This window comes from Zingiber officinale, chromosome 2B, assembly GCF_018446385.1.
Source record: "Zingiber officinale cultivar Zhangliang chromosome 2B, Zo_v1.1, whole genome shotgun sequence".
In the NCBI taxonomy this organism is placed as follows: domain Eukaryota; kingdom Viridiplantae; phylum Streptophyta; class Magnoliopsida; order Zingiberales; family Zingiberaceae; genus Zingiber; species Zingiber officinale.
The window spans coordinates 76290352-76304556 of record NC_055989.1 but is presented as its reverse complement, the minus strand read 5'-3'; the positions used below and the strand labels follow the sequence as shown (position 1 = coordinate 76304556).

Genomic DNA, 14205 nt, shown 5'->3' with positions numbered 1-14205 from the left:
TTCTCTATCCTGTATTTTAATATTAAATAATGAATTTAGAAGTAGGTCTTGTTTAATTACCTTGGCATCGTTAGTTCCTTTATGTAATTCGATGAGTTTATCCCATAGCTCCTTTGTGTTCTCGTGCGGGCCGACTTGGTTGAGTTCTTCTTTCGTGAGTCCGCATTGGATCGTGTTCAATGTTTTTGAGTCAATTTGGGCTTTCTTCTTATCTTTTGAACTCCATCTTTCTGGATTGAGTGGTACTTTAGTTGCTTCGTCTATAGACGTCTGGTACCCTCATCAGATGGTGAACCATTGCTTGATGTCCATCTTCAAGTTAACCTCCATTCTCTTCTTCCAAAACGGAAAGTCATTTCCATTGAAAAGAGGGGGACGAGTGGTGCTGAATTCCTCAAGTTGGGCTATTGATTGCTGAAATAGAAAACTAGAAAGAGGTACCAAAATTTGGTCTTAGATTGGTAGTGCTTAAGAAAAAAATGTCGACGACTTGAATGGTGTTGTACTAACTTTGATAAAAATCGAAGGAGAAATAATTATCTGAAGAGATAAATTTTACCAATTCAAATAAGATATAAAAAATCAAAATCTGAAAAGAAAAATAATTCCCCCGGCTTGATTGGTGGTTGCACAAATTCATAGCAGAACCTGCTATGATACCACTTATTGGATCTAGACGCACGTGAGAGAGAGGTGAATCACATGGTTTTTAAAAAACTTTATTTTTTGATTTTGAAATCAAAGTATATGCAGCGGAAGATTTAAACACACAAATAGAAAACATGAGAACACGACTTGGTTGATTTTCCTTAGTTCGGAGCCTTTGACGACTCCTATTCCAAGGCCCAAGTCCCACGAACCTATCGATGAGTAATTCACTAAATACCTCTTCCAAAATCGTCGAAAGAGAGGATCAAGTACAAAAAGAATTGGAACAAGTGTAACGCGCTACACTTTTCTTTTTGCAAAAAGAAAGTACAATATTTAACTTTGTTACCCAACACTTTCGAAGATGATTAGCTTAGGCTAAGTATCGAGCAGCTCCTCAATAGTAGTCGGACGTAGCAACGTCGTAGCGGAGCAACAACAGGAAATCAAAGCGGTTAGAACTTTAAACAGACGCGTAGAAGCTTGTAGAAAAGTTGGTGAAGAATGTTGGATCGAGAGACACTTTTATAAGATGTGGAAGACGCCTTCCATAGGGCTGAAGTGTTATTCCTTCCCAACCTAGTTTCAAATCTGATCACAAATTTATTAATTTAATTTAATAAATTATTCATTTAATTCATTTTGTGATAATCTCTTACGAAAATGAGAAGACCATTCATTTATGTCTATTCTTGGATCTTTAAAATCCATAAAATTCCTCCAAGTTTCAAATTATCAATATCTTTAAATAAAAAGAAATTAAGAATTATTCAATCAAGCATTTTTCATGTTCAACCCAAAATACTTTAATCCATGGAAAGCTAAATGAGGTAGATATTGCCACACAAAGAGGCTCAAACCTAAAAAAAAACTTATTCGTAAGGGCGGTTTAGATAACTTCAAAAGGTACAGGGAGTCAAGTGACAACCATAAACAGATTACAAATGAAAGAGACATGGTCCTTCGACTTGAAAAACAATAAAAAAAAAATACAAAAACGAAATTTCTGGCTCACTTGCTACTACTTTATAGGCCAGATTATTATCTATGCTTTCAATCAAATCTTTATTGTTGCAATATCTTCAGTTTGTGATGTTGTGAACTTCTTCCATCTCACAAGAGACTTGAGAAACTCTTGTACCTGCAAATGGGAACATTTTGTCGGGTCTCACATCGAAAACTCACGTAAATAACTTAAAAGTCGATTCGGGACTTACCTCGGATGGGTCTCTAAGGGAGTAGGAGGCATTAGTTTCCTTTGGCACATTCGAAACTAGGATGCCGAATCCACGGCTACTCTCCCTCAGGACCTGAAAAAAGTTCTTTGAATGCATTACTTGAGTTTATTTTCATCAAATGTGTTAACTTTTATATACCTTGAATGCATCTTCATCGGTACGATCATCTCCAATGTAAATTGGGAGCACGTCGTCGCGTTGGCTAAGCTGTAGTGATTCGAGCAGAAACTGAACGGCTTTACCCTTGTTCCAGTCGATCACAGGACGGACCTCTAAAACCTGTACCAAGAAGAGGCAAACACACGCGTTGGCTAAGCTGTAGTGCTAAAAACCTGAGACCACCATGTCATAGCTGGGCCCGTATTCACCGTGATTTACTCCCTCTCATACTTGTGGGGCCGGGTTGAGGGGGCCGCTGGGTTGGCGGTTCCAACCTTTTGCAGCAAGAAGAGGCAAACACACTAGTAGGTTTAAGCATAAAGAGCTATGAATTATCGACTCATCTCCTTGGGGTTTACCTTCCGTCCATGGGTAACACGCAAGCGAGGAAAACCCTTTAGCAAGCCGAAAACGCAACATCCAACTTGATCCCACATCTGAAATGCAAATCCTTATTCCATTATGTTAGACAACAAAAGTTACAAAAGAAATGGTTCTTCTATGAATGAAAGCATTGTTTTAGTAGTTGATATTATTTTTTAAAAAAATCCATGTACCTTTTTATCAACATTGCGGTAATGTACAGAGACACAAAACTTATTATTCTCTACTTTGACACCTACGATATTATTAGTGATCTCAATGAGGGATTTATAAACCTGTGATTATGAGCGCACCATTAAGGAAATTTTGAATAAAGTTGGATAAAGTGAAAGGTGTTAGAAAGAGTTAATAAGAATAAATGAAGAACCTACCTCATTGATCATTGGTAGAAACTCACGAGCAGGCTGGAAGAGATGTACTTCTTTACCCTGTTATCGATCACTTATTAGCAAAAGAAATAGGCATGATAATAGAAGCACAACACCTTCACTTATTTATTTTCCTTTACAGTTTTCGAAAAATACAATAATTAGAAATTGGAAAGGTAAACAAAGATTTATCAGAAATTCACTTTTAATAAATTTAAATATGTCAAGATTTTTTCCTTTAAAAACTACTTTTTTAGAATATTTATAGTGTTTCATTGAAAATTTGACAAGCATAACAAGATTTTGACTTTCAGTTGTCGGGGAGATAAATTCTACTTTCATATTTTATTGGCATAAGAATCATGCTTTCAAGTGGCGATCCGTATTTTATCACAGTAAAGAGATAAAAAAAAAAAAAAAAAAAAGAGGGAACGAAAAGTGCCATCGGTATTATCAATCAAGGAGATGTTTCATTCTTCTTCTGTTTGCTAGTCGTGGGAGGAAATAAAACACCACAAAGAGAGGAAAGAAGAACAGATGCACTAATTAAAGCACCAACAGTCATAAAAGGAGGATATTAGAGTCAGATGAATAAAAATGTATCCAGATCCCTTACCTTAGTTATTCTTGTAATCTAGTTTCATCTTACAGTGGTTAATTAGAATATATTTATGAATATGTTGAAATCAATTACAAGCACAGATGGTTTAGAAGTATTAGTTAATAATCATTACTCCAGGTTTATATAACATTTTTATATCTTTTTACTGATTGAAGTATACCGGCTACAGCAACTCATGATCCTATCACCAAACGTTTTTAACCAGACATCAAAACTCTAACATGGAATGATATGTTGGTACCTTAACGTTATTTTGATGTGATCAAACAAATTAGATTAGGTCCTGTTGTGTTTAATCCCGTGTCTAAGTGTGCAGGAACTTAAGAGCACAGGATGTCGAGCAAAAGACGCAGCTAGCGAGAAGGATGACACAGGAGAGAGTCGACGGACTCGGTGAGTCTGAGGGACGAGGTGCTGTGGAAGAGTACGCGGGCGGACTAGAAGGAGGCGCGTGACGTTTCCGAGGGACGAGAAGTCGGAGCGGAAGCTTGCTCGAGAATGCCGGAAGTTGGGTTCGAGTGAGCCCTATTCCGGATGGCCGAAATCACCCAAGCGAGCGGAGCCGGAGCAAAAGACTTGGACCGAAGCAAGCGAAGCCGAAGATGGAGGCCCGGAGAGAAAGTCAACAAAATGTTGGCTTTCCCCTTCGGGGTGCCCGGAACCATTCCGGGGCGCTCTGAGCAGTCCGGGCCGTCCGGAGCAGTCCGAGGTGTCCGGAGCAGTCCGGGGCGCTCGAAACCCAAGTTTTATCAATTTCAACCTGGCCTTTTACCGTTGCGTCGGGAATAGAGTTCTATCCCACTCCAGGTGCCTGGAATCTTTCCAGGTGCCCCGAGTAGGACTATATAAGCAACCCTGCTCCCAAAGCTAAAGTACAACGCAGAATAGTTTGAAACAACACTTGTGCACTTTCTAGTTCTTGATTAGCTTTGTTTTGTGAGCTTTGAATGCTGTAAGAGGCTTCTCCGCCCAGAGGAGATTTTTACTACACTTTTTTTGCCTTGGATTAACAACCTCCCCGGTTGTAACCAAGTAATTCGCTGTGCCTCTTTCTTTTCAGTTTCTTTACTCTTTTATGCAAGTATTATACTAAGTTATAAGCCGAGAAAAATTCTTTTTGTTTTGTTTTTGTGTAGGGGTTATTCAACCCCCTCTAGCCGGCCGTCAAGGGTCCTAACAAGTGGTATCAGAGCCAGGACGCTTCAAGAGGATTAACCGCTGATCGAAGCACCGAATCGATGGTCAGACCGAGTATATACCCATCGAAATTCGAGGGGGAGTTCACGAGTTGGGAAAAAAATGCAAGTATTCTTTAAAACTGATTTTGAATTGCTTTTAATAATGAAGTTCGATTTTGTAGCGCCCAAAGGAAAGGAAGAATACCAGTGGACGAAAAAGAGCAGGCTAACTACATGGCAAACGGCAAAGCAGAGTTTCATCTGCTGAGCGTCCTTCCGCCACAAGAAGTCAATCGGTTTGGCGCCTACGACTCAACAAAGGAATTTTGGGAGAAGTTCCTTGAGTTACATGAAGGGATGTCCGAAGCCAAGCTCGTAAGACGGGATCTGCTAAGGAACCAATTAAGTAACATCAAATTGGAAGTAGAAGAAATCGTTGCATATCTTCATTCGAGAATGAAGGAAATCATCACCGGACTCATGAATCTCAGAGAAAAGGTAAGCAACCAAGATTCGCTAGGGTACGCACTTGATGCATTTCCTATAACTACAGAGTGGACATCATTAGCAGATGCTTACTATATATCTAAAGATTTAGAATCTGTTATCTTAGAAGAAATGTTTTCAACATTTGAAGTCCATGAAACGAAATGTGTAGATCCGAAGAAGGAGCCGAAGCACAACGTTGCCTTTAAGGCAACGATGGACGAACAAGATTCAGAATCCTCTCTTGACGACGAAGAAACGATAATGATGGTAAGACAATTTAAAAAATTATTTAAATCTAGAAAAACTGACCATCTGCAGGGTAGAAAGAAAAGAACAATCAGATGCTACCACCGCAATGAAGAAGGGTATATTAAAGATAACTGCCCTAAGTTAAAGATCAAGGACAAGGACAAAGGAAAGAACAAGAAGCTTGTCCAATCGAACAAGTACAAGACGCTAAAGGCGACGTGGGACAAAACATCGTTCGAATTAGAAGTTGAAGCTGTTGCTGGACTTGCGTTAATGGCAAGTCATCAAGAAGACGAAAACGAAGCAAGCTTGTCCGAAATGAGTATCGAGAGTATCGATGAAGGGGGAGCAACATCGGAAGAGAGCAGCAGTTCAGGGGGAGTTATGGATAACGAGATCGACAAGATAAGTCAGGTACGATCTCTTCCTCCCGATAAGTTATTTAAATTTGTTAAATTATTATCTAAAAATTGTTGCAAACTAGAAAAAGAAAATAAAGAATTAAAGTTAATTCTAGCCAAATCTTGCCTATTAGAAGATTTTGAAAAATTAAAATTAGAAAATGATGAATTGAAAATACAAGTAGGAGACTTGAAAAATTGTGCATGCTTAAATGTTAAAAATCAAAATATTAGGAAATATAATAATTTAAACTGATATTTTAATTACCATAAGGGACAATTTAGGAAAATTTCTCAGAAATACATTCCTAAGAGATTTTTAATTAACCCAGTTGGCTGTAACCTATATTGGGTTCCAAAGTCTTGTCTGAATTGGACTTTAATTAGACTTAGCGCTTTCAGCGAGAAAATTAAATGTTTGAATTTTCTTAAGAGGCTTTATCTAAAAAGTGGTTGTTGCTCCAATAACCAAGAAGGCTTAGTGCCTAGCCATAGCCTGGAAGCCAATTAATGAAATAAAATGTTTAATTGACTAACTGATAAAGTATATAATTGTAATTAAATAATGCTTTAAATAGTTACTCAAACTTTTTTTCTGGTGTTTTTAACTTTGAAATTTTTTTAAAGACTTAAAGGTTTTTTTGGAAGTATCAGATTTACTTTACCAAAATTATTTCTACATAATTAGTTTTTGCAAACTTAGGAAATTATTGATGTTTTTTTGGTGATATCAAAAATATTTTTTACTAAGAAATTTTTTTCTAAAATTATTGCAATTTTTAAGTGCTATCAAAATTATTTTTCAAAATTTTCAAAGACTTGATAAGTTTTCCAAAATGTTGGAAATAAGATTTTTTTAACTAAAAACTTTCCTATTTTTTGAAAAATTTACCCTTAGATTTCTTTTGGTACCCCATTTTTTATGTGATCAAAGGAGGAGAAGGGAACATTATGTCTAGGGGAGTTAGTTTAACATTTTAAAATTTTTGCACTTTAATTACAAATTTATTACTTTAACTTTATGTTGGTTTACCCTAACTTAACTTGGGTTGCTCACATCAAAAAGGGGGAGATTATTGATACCCCAAGGTTGTTTTGATGTGATCAAACAAGTTAGGTTAGGTCCCGTTGTATTTAATCCTGTGTCTAAGTGTGTAAAAACTTAGGAGCACAGAATGTCAAGCAAAAGACACAACTAGCGAGAAGGACGACACAGGAGAGAGCCAACGCGTTCAGTGCGTCTGAGGGATGAGGTGTTGCGGAAGAATACATGGGCGGACGAGAAGGAGGCGTGCGACGTTTCCGAGGGATGAGAAGTCGAAGCTGAAGCTTGCTTGAGAAGGCCGGAAGTTGGGTTCGGGTGAGCCCTATTCCGAATGGCTGAAATCACCCAAACGAGTGAAACTGGAGCGGAAGACCCGGACCGAAGCATGCGGAGTTGAAACTGGAGGCCCGGAGAGAAAGTCAACAAAATGTTGACTTTCCCCTTTGGGGCGCCTGGAACCATTCCGGGAGCCTGGAGCAGTCCGGGGCGCCTGGAACCCAAGTTTTATCAATTTCGACGTGACCTTTGACCATTGCATCGGGGATAGAGTTCTATCCCACTCCAGGCGCCTAGAACCCTTCCCGGCACCTCGAGCAGGGCTATTTAAGCAGCCCTGCTCCCAAAGCTAAAGTACAACGCAGAATAGTTTGAAATAACACTTGTGCACTTCCTAGTTCTTGTTTAGCTTTGTTTTGTGAGCTTTGAATGCTGTAAGAGGCTTCTCCGCCTAGAGGAGATTTTTTAGTGCGTTTTTTCTCCTTGGATTAACAACCTCCCCGGTTGTAACCAAGTAATTCACTGTGCCTCTTTCTTTTCAGTTTCTTTATTCTTTTATGCAGTGTTATATTAAGTTATAAGGCAAGAAAAGTTCTTTTTGTTTTATTTTTTGTGCAGGGGCTATTCACGCCCCTCTAGCCGGCCGCCAAGGGTCCTAACATGATATTCTTTAACGCTTCATCTAGAATTTAGTTTCATCTTTCACAATAAAAAAATGGCAAAACAGATGCAAGTACGAAGAACTATGATATATAAATCTTCAACTACCAGATGTTATTTAGTACCTTTCTGTCAGTTGTCTTAATGCAATCAGGATGGTCACCAAAAGATTCAGATACTCTGATTGGGCTCATTATATCCATACCATGACTGCCAGCATAATACAGCTCGGATAACTTCACAAATTCATGCACCTGATGAAATTGCAATTTTCAATTAATTAATCAACATCATATAATTATTCCTAAATCCTTGTGCTAATGACCAATGTCGACAAGCTATATACCTTGTCACAAGACCTGCCACTGATTATTGCAGTGGGGAAATAATTAGCAGCTTCTTTTACAGCAGCACGCATCTGAAATAAATTACATGATCAGAAAGAAAAATAAGAAATTGAAACAGAAAAAAAAGAGTCAAGGATTACTATATCTATTCTACAACAATGCGCAGACATGAACAAGTAAGCCAACTTACTGCACTCGACATGAATGCAAGGTCAGGATTATCGACAATTGGCGAAAGAGTCCCATCATAGTCCAAAAACAATGCAATCATCTTGCATTTAGCATCATTTGTGATTAGGTGAAATGAATTTAAAGAAGATGGATAATTTATCTGCAAGATTGCATACATACATAAATAAAGGTTAGGTAAAATGTTTTCTTGAAAATTAATTTAAATTATGAATTTTAATATCAGTGAACCCACAATCCAGGTTTGATAAGCAGCATCATTATCATCCACTTGAGATTCAGAGATGATATCCTTGTTCAACTTCTTGCGAGGAGGTGAAGATGCTATCATTGAGTCCAGCCAACCATTAACAAGGACATCATCATGTTTACCATTTAGTATTTCAGGTATTGTTAGATACAAACCAGAGGATGAGTAAAGCAATGCTGCCGGCGAACATGGTGTAATGTTAGAGGGCAAGCCCAGTCTTGACTTGCTCAAAGGTGCAGGATCAGTCAAGACAGGTGAACTATGGTTTGACTTCAAATCCATTGATTCACCAACAAAGTTTTGCCCAAAAGTAGTATATATCAAACTGATTCTTAGTCTATTAATCTGACTTTCTCTTACTTTTTCCCAAGTATTATCCAACCCGTTTATCAATGAAAAACCACCTCTTCAATGTGTTCTTGTCAGTTGATAAGTGCATGCAGCCCATCAAGCGGATGCCAACTGAGGACTAAGATGGTAGTAGTCAGAAAAAAAGAGGAAAACAGACTTAGAGAAAACTTAATTTAGATGGTATATATACCTTATCATTGCAAAACCTATAAAGCATTACACGAGTCAGTCAATCATTTGAGCTTGTATGCCCTTTAGAAGAATCAAATCTTCACAGCTTGAAGCACATGAACTGAGCAGAACCTAAATAAGCAATGATTTAATTCAATATTTGATTCTGATTAAGTCCAGTTCTGAGCTTTTTGAACATGGGGAAAAGCAAAAAGAATACCAACGTCTAGTAAATATTTATTTACAGTTCTGTTGGAAATTGACATCATAAAAATTATTTTAAAACTTTAAATGTAACAAGAAGTAAATCACATAAATTCATTTAAGTGATGCTACAAAGAGACGAAATTCACCTGCTAATCACCTAATTAAGACGTTAAGAGTGCCAAAGCAATTGTGTTAATTTCACTGTCCATGCATTTCCAGCCGAGATCCTCTGGACCGCAACTCCTGGTCCGCTCCTGGACCAGGGGTTGCTGATAGGTGGAATCTCATGGACCCTATCTGTATAACAAATGGGGTCCATGAATTCTCACCTATGAATGAAGTGGTCCATCCTTTGGACCGCACTTTGCGGTCCAGAGGATCCGGCCTCATGCATTTTGTACAAAAATGGCATAAGATTGGTTTGAAATATATGGGCACTTTCACAACATGTATGAGAAAAAAAATTTGTCACGATTCCACTTGCATTCAAAAAGAAGCATAACTAGAGCTAGTATTTCTGACAAAAAAAAGTCGTGGAAATACTGTTTATTAATGATTTTAATCCCTAAGCATTTCCAAAAGCATACAATTGGATGTTTGTTAATGTTAAACTGGAGTGGAGTGGCATTCTATCTCAAAAGAACTAGTAGATAGAATCCTTTTCTAATATATAGACATGATGGACCATCACACTTATTCAGGCCAATGTGTGAGGGGCATCCTAATTAACCTCATGCCCATTATAACATTGATAGAGGTATGAACCTACTTGGATATCATGTTAAATTGGAATGAAATTCATTCTATTCTAAAATGACTAATCATCTTGGAGAAGGCACTCTTTTAATATATAGATATAGTGGACCACCCAGAAGAGTTTAATATGCATGAAGAATCTTAGCTTGAATAGCTAACAAGAGGTCCCCACGGTGTAGCAGGTGGCAGAGTTGCTTCATTCATTGAATAGGTAACAAGAGGTTTCTCCAGCTTATAGAGGAAAAAAAATTGATTTTCTGCCTTAAAATTAAGTGAATTATCACAGGAATTAACAATGTCTCAGCTTATAAAAGAATTATATCCACGTTTTCCATGTCAACTGAAATGGTCGAGAAAAACATATTTAGCCCGTTGATTTTTACGGAAGTGTTTTCTTTGTGAAGTTTGTAAACAATAACAAAGCGTCAGATATGTAGAAGGGAAAAAAGACTAGCACGAAAAAAATGATAATTCACGACGAGTAAACGCGACCCAGAGCAGTTCGTACAAGCTTACGTGGTCTGCAAAAGGGGGACTTTGCATCTACTACCCTGTTTTATCAGCGATTTGTTCCACTACGAGGAGGCATCACGGACAAAAGTTGAGAGGCTCTCCCTTTTCTTGCAAAGCACAGAAAAAATACAAGTAGATGGACAGACAAGGTCGGGGAAAATGACACAAGGAACGCCATCAACTAACTGATGGGTCCAGGGAGAAAGTCCATGTCCGTAAGCAAGAATCCTTTGTCCATTAACCGAGATATCAGTTTGGCAACACCGTGTCGCACTAATTTGTCTTAATGATCATTAATAATCTCCAGAACTCTAATCTAGAGAACACCGAGATACGAGGAACAGATATTTTGGGATCACACCAAAAAAGTTATTACAACTCACCCAAAATCGTCTAATCCCTAGAAGAAAAATCTGTGTTTTTTCCTCACTTCTCAATCCTCCAAATAGAGAAAACACAAAGTTATCGTAGAACAAGATAGATGCAAAAAAAAAAAAATCATAATCCGAGCATAGCGAGGATCGAGAAAACAGAAACCACAACACTCCACCATCTTTCATCAATGAAAATTTCCATTTCATTCTACCAGACCTATAGAAGCAAAACCAGCTATTGTGGCAAAAATGGAAGGAAAAAAAAAGGGAAAGATCATTCTACTCACGTTGCTGCCGTAATGCCGCCGCGACAAAGCGATCTCGCCTCGCGAGCCAAGGCGAAACCCAAACCCTAATAACAAACCAACGCACCGACGAAGGGGATCGAGAAGACTGCCACGGAGAACTGGGAAAGCGAGAGAAAGGTTTTCGGTAATGGAGGCGTCATATTTATAGTTCCTCGGCCGCTCAAATGGAGACGACCTCGAGAAGGCATAATTAGCGAATTAATTAATTCATTAGTTATTAATAGAAACTGCTTACTAAACAATACAAAATTAGTACGTGTTTAAGATCCCGTAATTAATTACTAATTAAGTGTTAACAAATTCCAGTTGCACCGTTTACTCGCACCGACGGAAGAAACCCGCAGTCTGCACCACCACTTTATTGGGTCGTAATCAAACTGGATTCCCTGTTTTCGTCAACCAGGAAACAGACTCGAGAAGTAAAGCTACGCTGTAGGTAAGACTAGTTCGAGCCAGTCCTTACGCGCCATGAACGTGGCCACGTTCCCGGCGAGCTGGAACTGGGCCCCACATGTGGGAACGGCTAAGTTGTCCAACCCTTGTTTATACTCGTCTCGAGGTCAAGGAGTGAATTCTTTTATAAAAAAATATTTTTAAAATAAATTTATAAATTGTAAAGAAAATAAAGGAGCAATAATCAAAATTATACCTAAAAATATTTTTTTTAAAATAATAAATAAATAATTTTTTATTCTTTTATAAATTGTTTTCACACGTGAAACACGGTCCGCAATTATTATTTATGATTTTTATTTTCAATATTCCATTATTACAAGGCATAAATGTCGGTGCCGCCAAAGACATTTTTATAAATTTAATATAAAATATTTTGGGCAGTGACGTGAAAAGAAAAAGAAACAACCATTAAATTAGAGATTTAATCAATGCTGCGCACTTTGCCAAATGACACACACTCTATTGAATATTTATAAAAACACGCTCTATAATTTTTTTCTGACAAAAACGTCCCTCTCTGAAAATTCATCTAAAAATTTATTTATTTAATCTAAATAAATTTAATAAATTTTAAATAAATTAATAAATAAATTTATTGATAAATTATTCATGAATTTTATTCATATTTATTGACTTTCAAGCTTATTTAATATATATATATATTCTTTTATTATCAAATAAATATAAATAAACTTTATTAAAAACTATATCAAAATTATTCATAAATATCCAATTTTTTTATAACCTTATTCTTAGCCTTTCTTTTGCTAATCTTATTGCGAGTTGGGTTAATGTATTTTTTATTAGAATAAAAAACTTGAATAAAGGAATAGAAATAAATGTAAATACTCATTAAAAGGGGTATTAAGACAACGCCACTATTTTTGATGCAAGCTTTTGGACTTCAACAATTGATTGGTAGGTTTCATAATCTTAATAAGGTGGTTGATGTAACGTGTGGTATAGTTGTTTTCAATGATTCTATTATATTACTTTCAATAATATTTTTATATATTTTTGGATTAAAAAAATAGATAAAAACAAACAAGGCATCTCAAAATGTAAATCGTCAAAATATTTTTTTAAAAAAAAAAATCCAAAAGGATGTCCTATGTCTGCTACTAACTGTTATAATTATAACCGCTCATACAATATTTTTAAAATGATTTTAAAATATTTGTGATCAATTTAAAATAATTTTAATAAAATTTATTAAAATAATTTAGTATAATAACATAATAGAATATTAAAATGATTTAAAATATTCTTGATCAAAATGATTTAGTATTATAGCATTTTATAATTAAACTCTCACCCTTTACTAACTAATTGTAATGGAGTCCAAAATAAAAATATGATAATAATTTTTTATGCTTATTAGTAATTTTTCTATTTATTTTTATATAAAAATATATATTGTCATGATTATCTTTAATCTCACATTTTATAATTAACAACACATGTGAGCAGAGAAGCATTATAAATACCTTGGGCTCGCGACGTTAAAAAATATATATTTCTCAACCTTTTGTTAAGTTTAAATGTAATTTCTATTTTTATTAGTTTAATATCTGATATAAAAAATTAAATAAAATTTTTATAAGTGAGAATCGTCCTTATGTTGTATTATTGCATGTGCCTGATACATTTTTACCAAGTATAATTTATGAGTTTAGGGTACTAATTAATAAGTATTTCAACTACTATATTATATATGTAATGTCTATGCACAATAATTAGTTGTATAATAATAATTTAGTTGGTTCAAGTGTTTTAAAATGATTTTAATTTAAAATGAATTCGATGAAGTTTAAAGTGAATTCAATGAAATTAAATAATTTTAAATAAATTGATAAAAAAAAATATTTTAATATAATAATAATTTATGTATAATTATTTTAATTAAAATAAAATAGTTAAATTTTTAGTGTAAAAGCATAATACTTAAATAAAAGTTATTTTTGATATAAAATATTTGGTAAAATATTTTTTGATTTTTTTTCTAAATAGCCTTTTTCGGACTATTTATATAATTCTGAACGTCTTTTGATTGTTTGCACGAAATCACTTATGAGTTCTATTAAATGTGGTTTTGTTATCAAGTATATGAATTCGAAATTAAGTGTGGTGTATTATAATTTTTTTTAATAGATAGTGGATTTGAGAATATTAATGGTAAAAATAAGTTTTTATATGCATTTTTTTTATTTACCTAGATAGTTGATGAAAAATTTCTATAGAATTAAATTAACGGCTCTCAAGATTATTTGAACTAAAAACATAGATATATGTTACTAACTTAAACAAACGATGCTTTACCTTTCAAATGTTATAATACAATAGTATATTTACTGTTGAGCATTCAGTTAAAACTGAATTAATGGAAATCAAAATTTTCTACACTAATTGAACCGATTGAATATTTTAATAAAAATCAAACAAAATGATATGATAAAATATCAATTAATTAGGTTGAAAATTGAATTAAAATAATTTTTAAATAATAATGATATCATTAAAGATTTATGGATTAGTTAAAAATTTATAGATTTTTTATATAGAAATT

At 35.1% G+C, this 14205-nt stretch overlaps 1 protein-coding gene across 2 annotated transcripts; it reads right to left on the bottom strand.

Moving 5' to 3' along the window:
• Positions 1-1541: 1541 nt before the first annotated feature.
• On the bottom strand, positions 1542-9151 carry LOC122049201 (probable trehalose-phosphate phosphatase F). 2 transcript variants are annotated; one of them, XM_042610625.1, is made up of 12 exons: positions 9045-9151; positions 8659-8972; positions 8489-8577; positions 8255-8395; positions 8064-8135; positions 7843-7971; positions 2801-2857; positions 2603-2704; positions 2405-2482; positions 2025-2165; positions 1866-1958; positions 1542-1789 (listed from the first exon to the last, which is right to left on the bottom strand). In XM_042610625.1, exons 2-12 carry the CDS (start codon positions 8783-8785, stop codon positions 1706-1708), a joined length of 1113 nt encoding a protein of 370 aa, XP_042466559.1. In that variant the 5' UTR covers positions 8786-8972; positions 9045-9151; the 3' UTR covers positions 1542-1705. The 2 variants fall into 2 exon arrangements, with proteins under 2 accessions (XP_042466559.1, XP_042466558.1); XM_042610624.1 differs by having other exon boundaries at positions 8489-8972.
• Between the last annotated feature and the right edge of the window lie 5054 nt (positions 9152-14205).